Source organism: Cariama cristata, unplaced genomic scaffold, assembly GCF_000690535.1.
Source record: "Cariama cristata isolate BGI_N322 unplaced genomic scaffold, ASM69053v1 scaffold5526, whole genome shotgun sequence".
NCBI lineage: Eukaryota > Metazoa > Chordata > Aves > Cariamiformes > Cariamidae > Cariama > Cariama cristata.
This window is the reverse complement of record NW_009620271.1, coordinates 97,527-115,564: the sequence shown is the minus strand read 5'-3', so window position 1 is coordinate 115,564 and position 18,038 is coordinate 97,527. Positions and strand designations below refer to the sequence as shown.

Here is an 18,038-nt window from a genome sequence, read left to right as displayed (position 1 = left end):
TATCTTTAAGTACTTTATTCCAGAACCCAGTAAGAAGGTTGGACTTGAAACTAACTGGAGATCGACTCTAGTTGTTTTAAGTTTAGAACATTCTTGAATTCAAGTAAAGCAGTGTTTAGTTGGGGACCTTAGGCGGAGGATAGAATACAGCATTATCTCTCTTTACGGACCATTCTCCAAATTTTGCACACAATCTCACATAGTCACACTCACTAAATCAGAGCAGAATTTACAAGATATCTACACAATGCAGGACTACCCAGAGCATGGTTTGAAGATTACAAGTATATTATCTCTTCACAGTATTTCCTTTGTAGAACTTTCATCTATCGTATAAACCAATGTGCAAACACTGAAGACAAAGTATTGCAAATGCTTAAGAGATTAAATATACCATATTACTGCATGTACATGTCTGTATTTTACAGTTTTATTGGAATGTGCGGATGTGAATACACACGTAAGCATATTTGGGGCTATTCTGTTTGTGCCAACAATTGGGCAGAAACTGCAATCAGTTGAACTTATGTCAGACACTCCTAGTTGGCTTGGTAAGGAAGGATTAAGTGGAAGTTAATTGGTATCACCCACATCTTCTAATGAAACATTCTATAATCTACTCCCAGGTCCCGTCTTTCCTATGAAATCAATGCAGTTTGCATCAAACACTTCCTTCATAAGGCTACTAAATCACTTCAAAGGATAGTCTTCAACAAAGTACAATGGGGAAAGATGTAAATTCAAGTACTTAAAGCTCTGGCAGCGAGCATTTTTCCAGCAGCTCTTACAGATTCTTACCAGTTCTTGTGTATCTTCTGCTAAGGGCAAAAACGTAGCTTCCAGAATAGCAACTTGGTCAGTGCTGAGCTTCTGCCACAGACTAATCAGCATAATCACCAGATGGGTGGCACTTTTCAACTTCGTGAACGCCTGGAACATTTTGGCTTGATTTTCTTCTGCTGCGTCTGCTAGAGCTATTACCTGAAAAAATTACGAACGTCTGTTAAGTATAATTTTACCATCCGTGAACACTCAGCACTGAAATTACCTTTGGCACACTTTAGTTTTCCCTTAGAAGATCCTGAGGAATTCTGTTTTCCATAAACACAAACCACAGTAATAAATGAGTTATCATTTATCTAGATTTTTCTTTTGCATACTCAAGGCAATTTCAAGTCCATATGGCAACAGGATTAACCTATGTAGTACAATCACAGTAGAAAGCATTCTGTTTAGAGCATATTGTTAAGGCATTCCTAAATTGATCCCCATCGTATCACAGAATACATGACAACAAACTAACTTTTGTGTTTTTATCACACAAGACTAATCTCTATATGACCAGCAAGCCTACTGTATTAATCAAAAACAATACACTGATTTTATGCAATTAAAAATGCAGTATATCATTATTTCCACATGAGCATAACTGCCATCTGTTATTTTCTTAATTCTCAGGTCTTTCCATGTTTTGCACTAGTTGCTTCAGCTTTTATGCCAAAATGTAAACATTATGGATCATGTATATGAAGGCAATACCACTTTAATTGCCAGACATTATGAAAGAATTTTCAAAATAAAATGGCACATTTGCTTCTTCTAAGATGGTAAGATAGTTTTGCTGAGTACTTCAAGATGGGGAAAAACAGAAGAGCTATTATATGATATTCTATTCAGTTCAGAAACAACTTGTCATTGTACATAATATTGTCCACTCACACCATTATGAAAACTGATATTTTGAAAAATATTGCTGTAAATGCCTTGTTTCTTGAAATACAATGTTTAGACATTTTCCATCACTGGTGAGAAGTGAAGATGACAGTGATTCCAGTATGCGATTGCTAGCATTTCAATATGACGACAAGAGGTTTTCCACGGTATTTGCACCGAATGACTTCAGCTAAAGGAAAGGAACAAAGGTTAGGGGTTTATCCTGGGGGAGCACAACTTACAAGACCTGTTTTCATGCACGCCACTGCACCTTCATGCTGCCTGAACACTACTTGGCTTACAGCAGCGCTGATTATCTTCACTGTCCTTTACATCAACACAAAGCACCTCCTCCCACCACTTTCTCCTTCTGTTTATTTATCTGCAAAATGGGATAATAGGTGCTTGACCGGAGTTGTGAAAAGCCTCAGAAATGCAGTTAAAGTGCAATTAGTATTACAACAGAATTTACAAAGTAAAACTTGCAGAGCTTGATCCATTAACATTTGGCAACAGCAGGAAAACGAGAATACTATACGATGCATCTTCAGCCGGGAAACAAAGCCAACCAGCTGTTAGCATTTGGTGGAGGAAAACTATTTTTAATCTGCAACACTGGCATCAGAGATGTGTGTGTGTTCCCTCCAAGCTCCCATGCGAATGGGAATATAAAGAAAACAGAATTTTAGGGAACTATAAATATGAAACACTTCAAACAAAATGTGTTGATAGCTTTGTTTTAGATTTTAAAATGTAATGTTTCCAAATAAAATGGAGAACCCACAGGACACACACGAGTCCAAACACTACATAAATCAGAGCCAAGTAACAAAAGAAAGCAAAGTCCAGCTAACCATGCAAACAAGAAGTGAGAAATTAATCCCAAACATGAAAACCAACATGACATGCTTTGGTTAAAGGACAGTATCAGTATCAGAGATGTCACCTGATGTAATCGTGCCCGCATTCAGCCTGGTCAGACCAAAGCCCTGATGTTCTTCATACCTTTGTCTTCTACACAAGGTGGAGTTCCATATTGCAGATAATTTTCAACAGTTATGGGTGATAAAGCTACACAACAAACACAACACTACATATACACAGTACCCTACATCAGTTGCATCTGACCACTGTAACCAGTAACTGTATGCACTACAGGGCTTCATCTTTCTGCGGAGAAAAGCAACAATAAAGTTCTCCTCAAACAGGGGCCTTCAGAGATCTAATCACCTTTCCTGTCCAATAGGCATTTGAGAATTTTGGGAAGAAAAATACGCTAAGATGAATTTAACACGCTGATGACATTCATCGGTATGCTTCCTATAATATTGTTACTGGATAGGATAGTGCAATTGACAAATTCAGAACTCCTGGAATTTGGAATAAATGCAAGCTAGCTGTATTCTGTTATGGATCACGCTCAGGTAATACCAACTTTGCCGAAGAAGCAGGCAAATACAGTTGCACTTGTGTGACAACTTACACAAAGGTAAAGGACACCTTCAAGACCGAGTCATTAATGAATTCCTACACGGTCTCTCACTCAGTGCTGTATTTCAACTTACACCATATTGCATACCTCAGAAGCATAAATCACAAAGAGAAGTAACTGACATGGTTTTATACCTTAAGGATTCTCCATTTCAGAATTTACTTTCTTTCCATTTTATAGCCACGAACAAAGGAGCTGCTCACCTTTTCATAAGCTATACATGTAAAACAAATATCCCAGTACTTCCAAACAATACCTAACGTACCAAGTCTATAAGCTATTTTGAAAGTAGCTTCATAAAAAACCCTAAAAAGTACAGCTGTTAAAAAAGTTTGTCTTTGGTACAAAATTCTACAGTTCTAACACACAATAATACAAGACAAATACTATACCAGTGACAGGTCTAAGTTTCTAAAGGAGAGGTTAGAGCAGTCTTGGAGGGTTGCAGGTCACTAAAACATACAGCAATTAAATCTTCACACGACTGCATATAGACAAATTCTACTTTACACTTGCAGAGAAACCAAAGAGAGAAAAAACATTTTAATGTACTAATTATTCTGTTAATAGATGAAGTAGTGACCTAATATAGCCTTCTGAGATCTGGAACATCCAAGACAACACAATATGAATTACTCGACAATAATACAAGATACACACAGTCACTGTAGTTTTAAAAAAGCCTGTACCACAGACAGAAAAAAAGGTTGTCAAAACAGCACCCGTTGAGATATGCTGAGAACTACAAGCCAAAGCAACACAGAAAGCAGCTGGAGGGGACTAAAGATACTTGGACAATACATCCTTCCACAGTAAATACTTAATATGAGGGGAAAATAAGAAACCTTCCTTACAGAGAAAAATTACTCTAAACATCTCCCAGGACACCGGTTATACATTCTAGAAACATTCTGGGGTTCTTCATCCAAACACTTGCAGAATTTAAGGATGAAGAAGTTCTAAAAACATGACATTCACATTTTTAATTATTTTATTTTCACCTGAACTTTATCTCTAATCGTATTTTATACGAGTTGGGGGAAATAAAGAATCCATACACTTTGCAAACTGAGATCCTAGTCTCTTCAGACTCAGTCATGGTTTGTCAATAATTTCCCAACTATATCTTCAATTCTCACAGTAGCTCTTCAATCTGTTTAAGATCCATTTTATCATCTTTCTAAACAGATACAAAGTAATTTTAAAAAAGGAACTCTCTCCCTGTCTCACTTTTTCAGAGGGTAGGTGGAAAAATATATTGCAACTGACAGTCCCAAGTGTAGCTTAGATGCTAAGATTTCAGACCAACTGGAAACTGTCAAATAAAAAGTCCATCTATATTGTATAAGGCCTATCATTGCCTATCTAACATTTTTCTTTCTTCTTCTTTAATATCACAAAGCTTTCAAACAAATAAGCCTTTCAAACTTTCTTTCTAAAAGCAATGGAAGAAAGGAAAGTGGCTGACGCAGGAAAGATTTAAGAGGTACTGGAATGGGTTGAAAGTACAGTACTGAATGTATATTTTTACAACTGATCAAAACTTGCTTTTCATTTACATCCTTTGTTTAAATTTTCCTGACCAAATTCTTGCTCTGTTCCAATACACCTACATACAGCAAAGTACAGGCCAGTTAAGTTAACACAAGTATGTTGAAAAAAAGAAAAAAGGAAAGAACTGTTCTCTAAATTAAGATCATATTTAACATTTTTACTAAATTTCATATTCAGTTGCAAAAGTAAAGCTGAAATCCAGAAGTATTTCTATAATCTTAGAGAACTTCACCCCTCAACACTACTACCAGGATTTGACTGCAATAATTTCCAAGCATAGAGCATTTCTCACATTTTCAGTCTTAAGTGTTCAAGCAGAAAGATTTCTCTCCATGCTTACTTCATTGCTAAGTAGACCTTATAAGACGTCAAGCATTTGAAAACTGTAAGCTAATGGTGATTCAAGTTTTAAAAACAATCAGATTTCTCCATTATTAATGCTTACTTAAAGATATTTTTAGGGCATTGTTTAACATCCAGTAATAACTTCAAAGTTACTAACCCCTCTCGAAAAAGGCTTGCAACATACCCAGTCTTGTATACTCAGACAATATTCCTTGGGGCAATAGTGAACATCACTCTCTCCGGTTTATGCCAGTAATACAAAAAATACAAATACAATTGCAAAAATACAAAATGGCTCCTTATTAGCTGGCTAGGAAGTTGCAGAAAATTTTGAAAAAGTAAAGGGCAAGAAATGAGTATGAAGTTCCAAGGACCTTTCTTTTGAGTTGGTAGTATATTTTCTTGGAGTCTCTAACACCATTGGGACTGAAGACTCTCACAGCTTTTATGCCATATTCTAAAATGGAGAACAGGAAATGTGACTGACAATTTGTTTTTCTTTTTTTAAAAAAGCCAAGAAAAATATAACTGTCTACCACTGGTGAAACTTTAGCCAACTAGTTTTATTCTCACCTAGTTCTATCGCACTGGGTTCACAGCTTCCAGCAAATTTGAAGTATCTTCATTTTTAGCAGAAATCAAGTTTGAAGAAAGCAGAAGTCTGGCATTTAAGGAATACAGAATCTCTTTACATTTCATCCACAGCACTTAGGAGCAAGCCTGCTATTCAAAATTTGTTAAAATACAAAAAATAACAGCAGAAATGTAATTATTCTGAAATGGGCACAGGGATGATGAATTATCAAGACTATTATGTAGTCCACAGTAAATTAATCCATAATCAAAGCCTTTATATCTGGTTTCAAAAGAGCCATTCTGTACACAGTTATACAAGCAAAAACAGAGATCACAAGCTCACAGGTATCTCCGGGCAATAGTTCTTACGGAGTAATTTACTGCAAGGCAGTTAATTGATCCGGTCCCTGCCAACTATTTTTACACAAAATAAGATCTTCATAAAGCAGGATTTTAATGCATATAAAGCAGAAAAAACAGAGAGCTGAGAAATGCTATGATTACTGCTTGTTCATTTCTATTGCAACAGGACATTTACTACTACTCTATTTCACCCTCTCCCACATCCACTCATTTCAGAGAACGAAACACAACTCAGTTACTAAATCTATAACAAGATCTAATAGAATATTTTTTTGTGGTTTTAAGAAGTCTCCAACACATATCCTAGTTCACATAGAACACATAAGCATTTAAAGTCAAACATCTTTTTTCCTTACAAGCCTCTGTTTACCTTGCACACATGGCACGCAGCCATATACAAAAGCTAAGACAAAGCAAACCTTTAAAGCAGATAAGACAACATAAGTGATAATATCAATTAATAAAATCCTGAATATCCCTTATTCTGGGAGTAGACTTTTTTATGGGTAATTCCCAAAGTAGTTTACAAAGCAAGAAAACAGCGATTAGCAGCCTGATGCCCTGTGCAGACCATCTCACTCAACAACCATTGTGCAAACAGCTTTTGACAGTTGACTAAAGCTTTATGGAATGCGGACAAAGATATCCATGTCCGAGAGCGATCTTTATCAAACATTCCGTCACCAGAAAGAATAACCATGTCGCTCCCGCAAGGGAGCACTTCTAAACGCTGTGGCATTCCCACAGCGCTGCAATGGGTACATGAGAGCACACGTTGGGATTAAGTACCTCAGGCCACAATTATCTGATCCTTCTAAGAATGCCTCGGCTAGTGCTAACTATGACCGTAGTTTTTAAAACTGTGGCATAGGTCCACCATGGTGACAACAAAGCATCAATTCACTAGATGCCAAATACTCAACTTTCAAGTGAAGCTCAACGTGACCTTGATCTGAGAACACAGCAGAGATGAAAGACACTGCAGCATAACGACCCATGCTTTATCTGGATGCACCCAGCTACCTCCTGAAATTCTATTGCCCCACTTAATGAACGTGAAATTATTGATCACCACAAGTAATTACTACAGCAATCTGTCTCTGGAAGCTAGAGCAGTCAGATTAAGGAAATACTCAAGGATGAAAGGTAAGTTGTGTGGTTTTGTTTTCTTCGATGTCATTTCCATGTCAGAATTATTAACAGCTCTACTGCACCTTTCTAAATTGGAGTTTGGCACAAAGCAGTATTGCCTACACAGGTTACAGGTGAAGATGGCAGTCAGCTCCAACACTCTACAAGAGCCAAATGGATCTACTGTTTAAATTCAGAATCCTCTTTTGGGACTTCGTATATATCAAAGCTGCGTCTTACTTCCACAAACCAAAGTGATAGCGGATTATTATCACAGAGTAACGCTGCATCATTTCTTTTAATTCATTTTAAGAACTAGCCACAATGATGTTAATTAGAAAAACTTTTGGGCTAAAGTGACTATTTCAGCTATACAGAGACGTAGTATAAATATGGGTCAGTTCAAAAGGAAAAAAAGAGATCCCTACACATTTCATTTTTCCTCTTTAGAACACTCAATAAAAAAATGGCTAGTACTTTGTCTCACAAGTCTCTCTTCCCCCAGCTTTTATCTATACCACTATACTCTAACCAGAAATTTTTTTGAAAGTTACTGTAAAATATTTAGCAGGTTCAGAACTCCATACCCCTGAGTGCATTATAGAAAAGTACTTGATTATTAACACATTTAAACCCAAATTAAAACCCTGATAGATCAATGTCAACCTGCTCTGTAGGAAATTTCTATTTTGTCTGGACTAAGTATTTAAACAGTAAAATCCAAGCATGAGGACCACTTGGTTAGCTCTACTTTAAATGGGCACAACATAATTAAAAGAAGCAGATCTGTATTTCTGTAAGTCTAAACAAGCAGCTTTTCATATGTGTAAATCAATTTTGAAAATTTTCTGCCTTAGCAATACTAATGTAGTGACAAAAAAAATTCTTGTCTGCATCACTGTTGCCAGTTTACTGGTTTTATTTAAACGCATCTTAGTGCTTTATGCTCCCACCTATCATTATCTGAGTTTCCTTGTTTAAATCCATAGTAACAGAAAAGAAGAATTCCCTCTGGTGTTCCACCTGCAGTAAGGATTCCAGTTAATATACTGGATAACACACTTTTCTCTATTTGCTTGGTGGGTTTTTTTAGAGGGGTTTAGTATTTTTGAGAAGCCAGATAAATTAATATCGTCAATAGGAAGACTGTATAGAAGAAAATTATTTAAATACCTGACATTTGACCTTCTCCTGACAGTCTATCCACAAGTAAACATTGCACCCTGTTTTGCATGTAAGTAACTGCTTAATACCTGGTACAACTATTAAATACCAAGCAGGGGCAAAAAAAAATTCTTGAAGGAAGGCTACAAACATATTCCAAAATACGTATGATACTTTCCAATATCTTTAGAAGCAAGTTCTACATTATAAAAATCCACATTTAAAAGTGGAGTTATAAAATTAGTAGCTTATCTGAGTGGAATAACATCTGTTACAAATTACACAAAACCCAAGAAGCCAAGGAGTTACAATGAATCCTTTACTTAGCCCTTCAAAACAAAAGTTCCATTTAAGCATAAGGATGTGCTAAATAACACACAGATATGTCATAGAACCTCTGACAGTCAATGAATATTGAAGACAGTTTCACTGTGAAGCTGTGGTTGAATTGGCAGCAATGTATTAAAAAAATACAGCCAAAGATTAGCTAAATGGAGACATAGAGGTGGAGAGCTTAGTTTATACCATCAAATATATGGTATTATGTCATGGCGACCAAAAACACTTTAAAACAAAGGAACAAATTTTAAACAGTGAAGTTGCATGCTTTGTATATTAAGATAAGCTGTGAACCTAAACAAACCATTTTAAAAAAAAACTAACAGGGGCCTCGTCCTGCAAATTTCTAATTGTATTTCAGTCCAATGGGATCTATGGATGGCCAGGAAATCAAGAGACCCATTAGATCCTGTTTCTGCAAATATTTACCTACAGTGAAGCTCAACGGGTAAAAAAAAATCAAGGATTTGCTAACTCCAGTGGGAATGTTGTATTCATTCCATAAAGGCAGGATTTCATCCTAATAAAGACCACTACTCTCAGTGTGATCAGTCATATGCGTCTATTGGGGAAAAAGTATTTGCACCGTGTTAGGTATCAGGTGATGAGTGTAGTTTTAGAAATGTAGAATAAATCCACAAATCATTGCTTCCCAGAAAGTACACAGTAAAACACATCTATATCTAGCTCATCTCATATTTACATTATAATAATGAAAACAATAAACATGTTGACAACACATCTTAAAAAGGTTAATAAAAACAAATCCAATCAATACATAATATAGATATTTTTCCAGGTGTATAGATGAACACAAAGCCATTCCAGCAAATTATATTCCAACATCTTTAACAATAAAAGTATCAATATCAAACAAATCAGCAAGTCAGTCGAGACAGTGAAGTTCTACGCTAAATTCCAAGCCATTAAACTTGCCCATCCAATCCTACTTGCGATTTTGACACTTCTGCTTCATACTGAACCACCTGAGGAAATTCCCAGAACTCCCCATTCAGGTTGAGCTAGCATATAATTCTAAGTGATCAGAAAACATTGTGGTTGCCAACACAGTGTCTGGGAGTAACAATAAGACTCAGAATGGTTCAAGTAATACACTCTGGAAACAAATTCTAAACATAGCCAAAGAAAACAGATAGCAGGCTAATTAGAAGCTCAAACTTAACTACAACACTAATTTCAGGACATCTCTCATTAAAATTACTTTTCTATTTTGAGCCACTTAATAGAATTTCTCTATTGTTAGTAAAATCTTGAGGACATCTGCCAGTACATTTGGAAACAAAACAGGCTTGTCAAGTCAAAGTGCAAAGGTCACAAAACATATGAATTGCTTGATTGAATACCTTGCCTTTGAATTACAAGTTTTCCATAATTTCTTCTATTTTTTGTTCTGAAAGAGACAAAACCATTTTAAAACAAAGGAACATCATGATGAAACGCAGGTTTTAAAAGACTCAGTCAAAAGCATAGTCTGTATAAAACTTCAAGAGAATTCAGCAAAGAGATTGGAGTTCACTAGGTTTTACTGGATTTACTAGCAAAAAAAAAAGATGGTTTCAAGAGTCATTTAGTGAAAGTAAAAATTCATTGCTCATGCAAGGTGCCACAGCAGCAAATTTCAGACAAAGCAGACTCTTGCGTTCCTCCAGTGATGGAGTACAGCACAGACCACTATAATGCTTGCTCCACAGCAATACCCAGCAAATAAACTTCACAAACTTGAGCTGCATCCTATTTCATACGGTATTCAACTTCTATGCCAACAGTTACTGCCATACACATGCGATTATTTTCAGTGCTGTCGATTTCATTTTATGGGAGCAAGACAAATACTGATAGACCAAAAATATCCTGCTGCCAAGTCACACACACAGCAGGTAGACTTAACCTCATAATGAAGCAGAAAAGAGCTCATCATATCCCTGCCTGGGACCCTCCATCTACAGAAAAAGAAAGAACACAAAAAAGACACCACCTGAAGTAAGATTACAGTGTATTCAATGGCAACTCTTCCCATGGTGATCAAAAGAACATATATTTTTAGGTCACGGAATTTGTTGTGCTGCATATAACAGCCAATGATGCTCATTCTTCTGCACACCTGGTACCACACCTTTTAAACTCTCTTCTCTCAATCTGACAAATTAAGAAAATTCTCACCTGAAATACTCTGCTAATTCACAAGCACAAAGCCCACAGGAACAGAATGAGGTGCAGTTTTCTTTACGTGCAGACCAGCCCTAGCCACACAAACTTGGGCAGTGCATTCTACCAGTTCAATCTAGGAGTTAGAACTTAAGCAGAAATAAAAAAATAAAACCGAAAGAAGTAAATGTTCGTTCCTCAAAATTGTTCATCTTATGTTCAAAAGACGACAAGCTGCAAAACTAATAATTATTTTAGTGTGTAAAAATTAACTTATCACAGGATTATTCTGATGAAGTAAATATGTCTCACCATAGGCTATGGGTCAGTGTCCAATAAAGCAAAAGTCAACATTATATATGCAGGTACATATTTACAGGATTGGGGCTTTATTACTAGTCATAGCATTCTATGTTCTTCTCCTGCTGCATTTCCAAATATATCTGAAGTAATATGGCTTTCTAACATTTGTTTCAAAGCATGTTATTTAATGATGCACTTATCTCTTAGCCTTTCCTCAAAGTAATGAAAAAAACAGTTCAAAATTGGCAGTATAGGCAGAAGTCCTTCACCCATGGTTTTGGAAATACGACTTCTTCCCTATTTTCAGTAGGGCAACTGCTAACTTCACTCATAACCCACATTGTTGTTCTTTTCCTTAAAATAAATGAAAAGATAGACGAGCTAACAAACAGATTAAAGAAACTCCTTCCAACATGTTTAGCACCAATTCTCTGCTAAAAGAACAGCTGTGTGGCAAACTTTCCAATTTTTGAGATAAACACATTTGTGACCAAGCCTCACTACCTACGTACCCTGGTATGCTGACAGAAATGCAAGACAGTTCAGGCTACCTGGAGTTAAAGGGCGAACAATCTCTCACCTTCAAAAAGGTTTTGGAGCCACACTCAAAAAGATTCAACGTTCAATTCAACTCTACTTCCAAGAAGAAAGTAATTTTCCCCATGAAGGAAAAAGCGTTAAAAAGCCTACCATAAAATGCACAAGAATTAATGCATTTATATTGCAGCCTTCCATCCAAACATCTCATTCCTCGACTTCTTTATTCTAACAGGCAGCTGAGTCTATGGAGGAGATGGGACAAGACTGTAAGGTCTTTTTTAAGTCTGGCTGACCTAGACTAAGATTCCCACTGGGGCTGCTAGAAGCAGAGGAGCAGAGGAAAGAGATAGCAAGTATCAGGTACACTTCAGTGTCTGAAATGTGATAATTAACCTTGTAACTTTCTGTTTTAAATCCAGAAAAATCTCCTCATAGTCTGAGCAGAAGTTTATGGATAGTTCTACTGCATAATATTTAGATTAACAAACAGTACCCTCAATTATGTAGGGCAAGAGCAAGCTCATTTTTCAACCCTAATATATAACCACACACAAACACACCCACTAAATTATTAACAAATGCTCTTACTGATTTTGGCTGAGATAGGCTTTCTGATAAGAAAAGATTTTCCTTTCAAAAAAAGCTCAATTTAAACATTTGTCTTGTTCCCCTGATGTAATACAGCTGAAGTTCATGCCCTGGTTCAGTCAAATCTAATAGTTTTAACTTCATTTCAACCATTACTGGTCATAACAAGATGTATTCAAAAGGGTATTTATGTTTGCTTTATTCTATTGCATCAAAGTTAGGAAAACACATCTGGGTAGCGTACATTCTAGCCACACTGCAGACCAAAAATCCAGATAAACGTTTTGTCTAGAGGGATGATTAAATAAGTTGGCCAAATATCAGAACAAATTCTCTTTGATGTTTCAAGTTGGTGGAGCTCAGAAACATGACCTAAATTATACAGTTACATCCTCTGAAAGAATAGCAACCATCTCTTCCTTTAGCATCTGCTGGGGTAAAAAAAAAGCAGCATTCATTCATTATAAATGATGGTAGAATTTAACATGAATATAAATGATAGGAACCGAAGGAAAAATATTTGTCTGCTTTCACTCTTATTCATGAATAGTTCATATTCATACCTTTTCCAGAACCACCTCCAGTGCTTGCCTCCAATGTTACCAAAAACGCCTTGGAGTCTGCTTAGGAGCCCACAGAGAAGGACAGCATTTGAGATTCACATTGCAGGTGCACACAGCTTAACTCAGACTGTATCGACAGGTTCCACGTAAGCAATTCCCTCAGTGATGCTGAGCCACTTGTCAAAAATTAATGATGAAAACACAAAAATAGATAGAATCTCATATCAGGTGCAGAACTAACTTACTGAGCTCCATCAATCATGTAAGCAAGCAGACAGCTGGCATGTTATTAAATGATAGGACTGGAGAGGATTACTGAGCACCATTCCTGTGGGAAGAAGTACTAAAGAAAACCCGCCATGCAATGAGAATATGAACCAAACATCGTGTTCTTTTCTAAATGCAAAATTCCTAGAGGAAAATATAAAAGAAAAATCATTTCCCAAAGGAAATAACTCCATTGCAAAGCTTAACATTAAAGGAACCGGAGGAAGAAATGTCTGCTACCCTCATGGAGCAAAGAAACTGTGAAGAACCAGGAAGACATGCAGTCTTGCTTTCTTTTGGAGTAAATACAAGAACATAGCTATTTAAAACAGAGCGAGATCCACAGAGACAAATTCTAAGATGGATGGCTACTTTCTCTTATTTTCCTCTATAAACTGTGGAAGGACCATTGCCTTTTTTTTGTCTTAAAACCATAGAAGGTATCTAGCTTTCAGTACCTTCGACTCCAGAAGGCTCTTTCTTTCTCTCCATTGACTACAGAGGAAATCTAACTTCTCTAGATGAAAACTGCTTTTGTGAATCTCGCTCACCCATTGCATAACAAAGCAAACCTCACCTATTCAAGAGATATGCCTAGATGATCTTCAGCAGTAAATACTGTAATAAAACATATGAGAAATAGTATCAAAGGACAATTTCATCTCATTAGAGTCAACCTTCATTATCAGGAAATGCCTTTCCCTTAACTTTATTGAAATAAGCAACTGAATAACGGATTTTAAGATGTTGCTATATGCTTACAGATGTATTCTTGTGCCTCACCATACTGTACATCAGGACCCCCTTAAAATTTCTCCCTCCTCTATACAGTTTATCTTTCTTCTTCCTTAAGAACAGCTATAAAAGTCGAAGGACATGAAAAATTTTAATTATAACATCAGCTATCCTTAATACAGCATTTGTAGGCAGGAATTAATGATTATCCCTTAAGTACTAATGACAGAGGCTAAGAGTAAAATTTTTGGAACACATGCTTATGAATGGCATTTTTACCCAGTGTTCACAATACTTCAAGACAAAAGCAAACTATAGAGAACAGTCAGTTTCACATGATCAGAATAATTTTTCAGAATTCCATTAAAACTGAATTACTGAATTCAAGGAAACATTTTGAAAAATAGTAACTTAACGCTGCACTGAGTATCAAAGGATCTTGTTTGAATTTTTTGTATTTACAAATTAACAAAGCAGAGTAACCAATTTTCTAACTTACATATTGGTAATTTCCTACCAGACACACTTCGCTAACTCTACATGAGGGGCATTTCCAGCCTTTCACTACCATTTGGAGCTATTTCTGTTACTTCCTACAGAGAAATGTAGGTTCCTTCTCATATTGCAGACAATGATAACTATACATACAGTGAGGTTTCCTCAACTAGGAGTTTGATCCCTCTGTACATACACGGTTGATGAAGCTTTAACTATTACTTTACAGCAACTGTATGTTACAGTCTGCACATCACTTGCTTAGCATTCCTCCTCTCAGTAGAAGGACTGAACTTCCAACATAAAGAACCATGGTAAGTGAAGTAGTTTCAAAAATACATTAATAATCTGCATCCCTACGGCACATGTTTCTGAAAAAAATCTCACTCTTCTTCGAAAGTATGCATCCGGAAAGCAGCTAACGTTGCTTTATTATACAGTAAAAACCAAAGCTATCCCCAAGACTGTCAGGTCACTAAGCCTGTAAAAGTCACTTAAGGCAAAAGAATAGAGCAATGACTACATCACACCACTTAGCCCCCCTGTTCTGGACATCGGAGATACACCTCAAATCATTCCTTAGGATCAAATACAAAGCTATCTATGGTAACAGTTAGGTTCTATTTTTGACAGCTCCTGTTTGACTGGGACAATCCTTCTCCTGTAATCGACTACAGAAGTCTACCCTTCCTCCCTTTATCCACTTCTCTTCAACATACCCTTGAAGGACAATAGATGTTTTGAGGTGTGTACACATCAAGGCATGAATTCTCAGAGTCGGGTCTTCACTTGACAGCAAAAATCATAACATCCAGAGTAAATTGAAGAAAAGGAATAAGTGAACAGTTCAAAGCACATTACATACTGGCATTAACCAAAACTTTTTCTTCTGCATAGTAGCACAATATTAAAGACAAAATTCCTAACACTTTCCTTTACTGTGAATAGGAAGAGGTTTTAAATCTGCAAAGGCAGCCTAGAAAGCGGTCTACAGACAAATTAACCACAGACATTTTAGTTCCCTTAAGAACAAAATCTTAGTACATTTAGTTTTGGATTCACGATCTATAGATCTCAAAAGCTCATTTAGATCTATATCTAAATGATTCTGGCTATTAAGTAAACTAAAGCTTTACCTAGAAACTGTTTAGAATATTTCTTTTCCCATTGAAACAAGCCATTCCAACCAAAGTCTATATACCATAATCTTTTGTTTAAAACATAAAATACAGTTTAAAAACAATCAACATAAACCCAAAGCAAACATGTATCCTTCATTTGGGGCTCGCATCATGTTTAAGAAAGGTTCAATGCAGGAGTTGTTGTTTGGGAGCCCTCCCACAGAAAACAAAATTCCACTACTTCAACCAACATAAGAACAAGGACAGCATCTAAGCATCATACCACATTAAAGTTATTTTAAGTCGTTTTCCATTTTCTGTGCCACAGGTAAGACATATTCCTAGTATTAAAAAGCTACAGGTAAATTGTATTTTGTGATGGCAATAAGTGATTTTAGAATACTTTAAAATGGTTATTCTCTGTTTGAACCTGAAGTTTTATCACAGGCAACAGTACACTGAACTCACAGAACAAGCAGGTTTTGAAACAGAATACTGTACGTTGTAGACTCAACTACAATATCCATCTACACGGTAACAAACAAAAGCATTAACAAGTAAGACTTAAAAACTACGGTTTAGAATACACCTCACATGTCTCTGGTAACCGAGTCACAGTGCTTGCGTGCCAATTTATACACAAAAAGGCTTGTATGTTCATTAGAAAGTTATTGCTTCTGAAAGTCTCATTTATGTGGTTTACATTAGGGTAAAATGAACAAGTCGGGGAAAAAAAATCATTGTATCATGCAGTCATCTTTTCTAGCACGTCCTGAGCACTGCAAAATGAATTAATTTTAAGTACATTTCTTAAAAACAGTATATGTAGGTCAAACTTCATAGTCTCTTCTTTTTCACAAATATAAAAACATGCATTTTTGCTCCACAGTTGTTCTATAGTACATCTGTAAAAAGTTAAATATTGACCAATTATAAAAAATAAAATTGACTCTATGTTAATAAAGCCAGAAATTTTCATAAAGCCAGAAATTTTCCTTAAGTCAAAGAAAGCTTTGTCACTGACTTCAGCATAACTGAGATTTTACATGAGGAAAAAATCAAATGCAAAATGTAAACAAGCTTGTAAAATACATTTCCTCCAATAAACAATTCTAATTCTTAATCATGTAATTATATATATAATAATACACAAGTCTACAAAATATGTATGAGTCTATTCTTAAATGGCGAAGAGTTACCCCAATGTAATAATTCACTTGATAAAAAGAAGTCCCATACTAAATGAAAAAATTCTTTTCCCCAAAGTTAGCATTTAGCATTTTCAACATTTGAAGATCACTACCATTATCAGCAGTTATTATCAGAGTACTGATGGACAAAATCCCTTTCAAAATGGCAAGGGGGTACCTCTGTCAGTAATTATCTCTGCTAATTGGTAACTGCCCTCTTTCATTTAGTCTCTTCTAGTGAGTGCTCCTCTTATCTGTTTTTTCTCCATGTGATATCAGCCAGTGCCCCTTTCATTTCACCTGCTGCTTCATTTAACAGTCTTACCCTTCTACAATCACTTGTTTTCTCTTCAAATATCTTCCAACTTTCAATGTTTCAAATGGGTATTTCTCAGTTTATTTCTTTATTATCAATGTATGAAAATATCACAAAGCTTTGGGTTTTTTTGGTCACTTGATATAACTTCTGATGGTAGGTGAGTTAGGAACATATCTTATGCATGACAGGACATCAAGATACTCTTTCAGCTTTGTTGACCATGTTTCACAGATGACACACGAACAAATTTTACAAAAAGGTATTACCTGAATCTGTAATCCCTCTACAGCTTTTTCAAAAGCAGAGTGGTTTTAGCCCCCCTCTCCTTTATCTTTAGGTACCCCCATCTTCCCTGTCCTTTTGTGGTGATTTTGCAAAATAATATCCATAACAAACAGTAGAAATAGGAGGCAAACCACACAGAATTAACAACAATAGTAGTTACAAAACAGAATCCTGAATGTAGAGCTTTTTCCTTAACTACTGCATAATAAAATTCGATAGCACGTAATCAATACAGTGTTTTGTGGAAACAGAACAAAAATTATTTTTTTAATAATTTAAACTAAGCATATAATTAAAGGAATATAAATAAACCCCTCATATCTTTCCATAAATTTGTATCAATTATTATTGATTATATTATACTCCTACCTACCCAACACAACTCCATTTCAGGCCTTCCATTATTTGACCCAAGTTTAATGCCAGGCCAACAGCCTTAACACTTACCTCAGTCTTCCTTTAATTCATTCAAACATCAGCTTTCCCCAGTCCTCTGGAACTGCCCTCCTTTGTCACTTCTTGTTAGCCTTACTTGTACACGGAATTGTTTGTCCAAATCTTTAACATTCTTAAATATGAGCTATGCTGAAGATTTTAAAAGGTGTATAGTAATGTTTAATATTCTCCTTAGTGACTACTGGAAACTATTACATCATTTGATCAGAACACAACTTTTCCCTTCAGATCAATGAAGAACACACATTCAGTATTTCTGCTTCTTGAACTTACTATGTCACATCATAGTTGGGGGGGGGAGGGGGGCGGAATCAATAAAGCAACATTTCTAAT

General features: G+C 36.0%; 1 protein-coding gene across 1 annotated transcript in view; it reads right to left on the bottom strand.

Annotated features, from left to right (window-relative positions):
• Positions 1-798: 798 nt before the first annotated feature.
• Positions 799-18,038, bottom strand: part of BBS9 (Bardet-Biedl syndrome 9) — a gene marked incomplete at its 3' end in the record, with an annotated part of 113,700 nt that continues 96,460 nt past the window's right edge. Inside the window, exon 19 of the mRNA XM_009701554.1 lies at positions 799-981. Within this exon, the coding sequence (XP_009699856.1) occupies positions 799-981 (183 nt within the window). The remainder of the gene's footprint in view (positions 982-18,038) is intronic.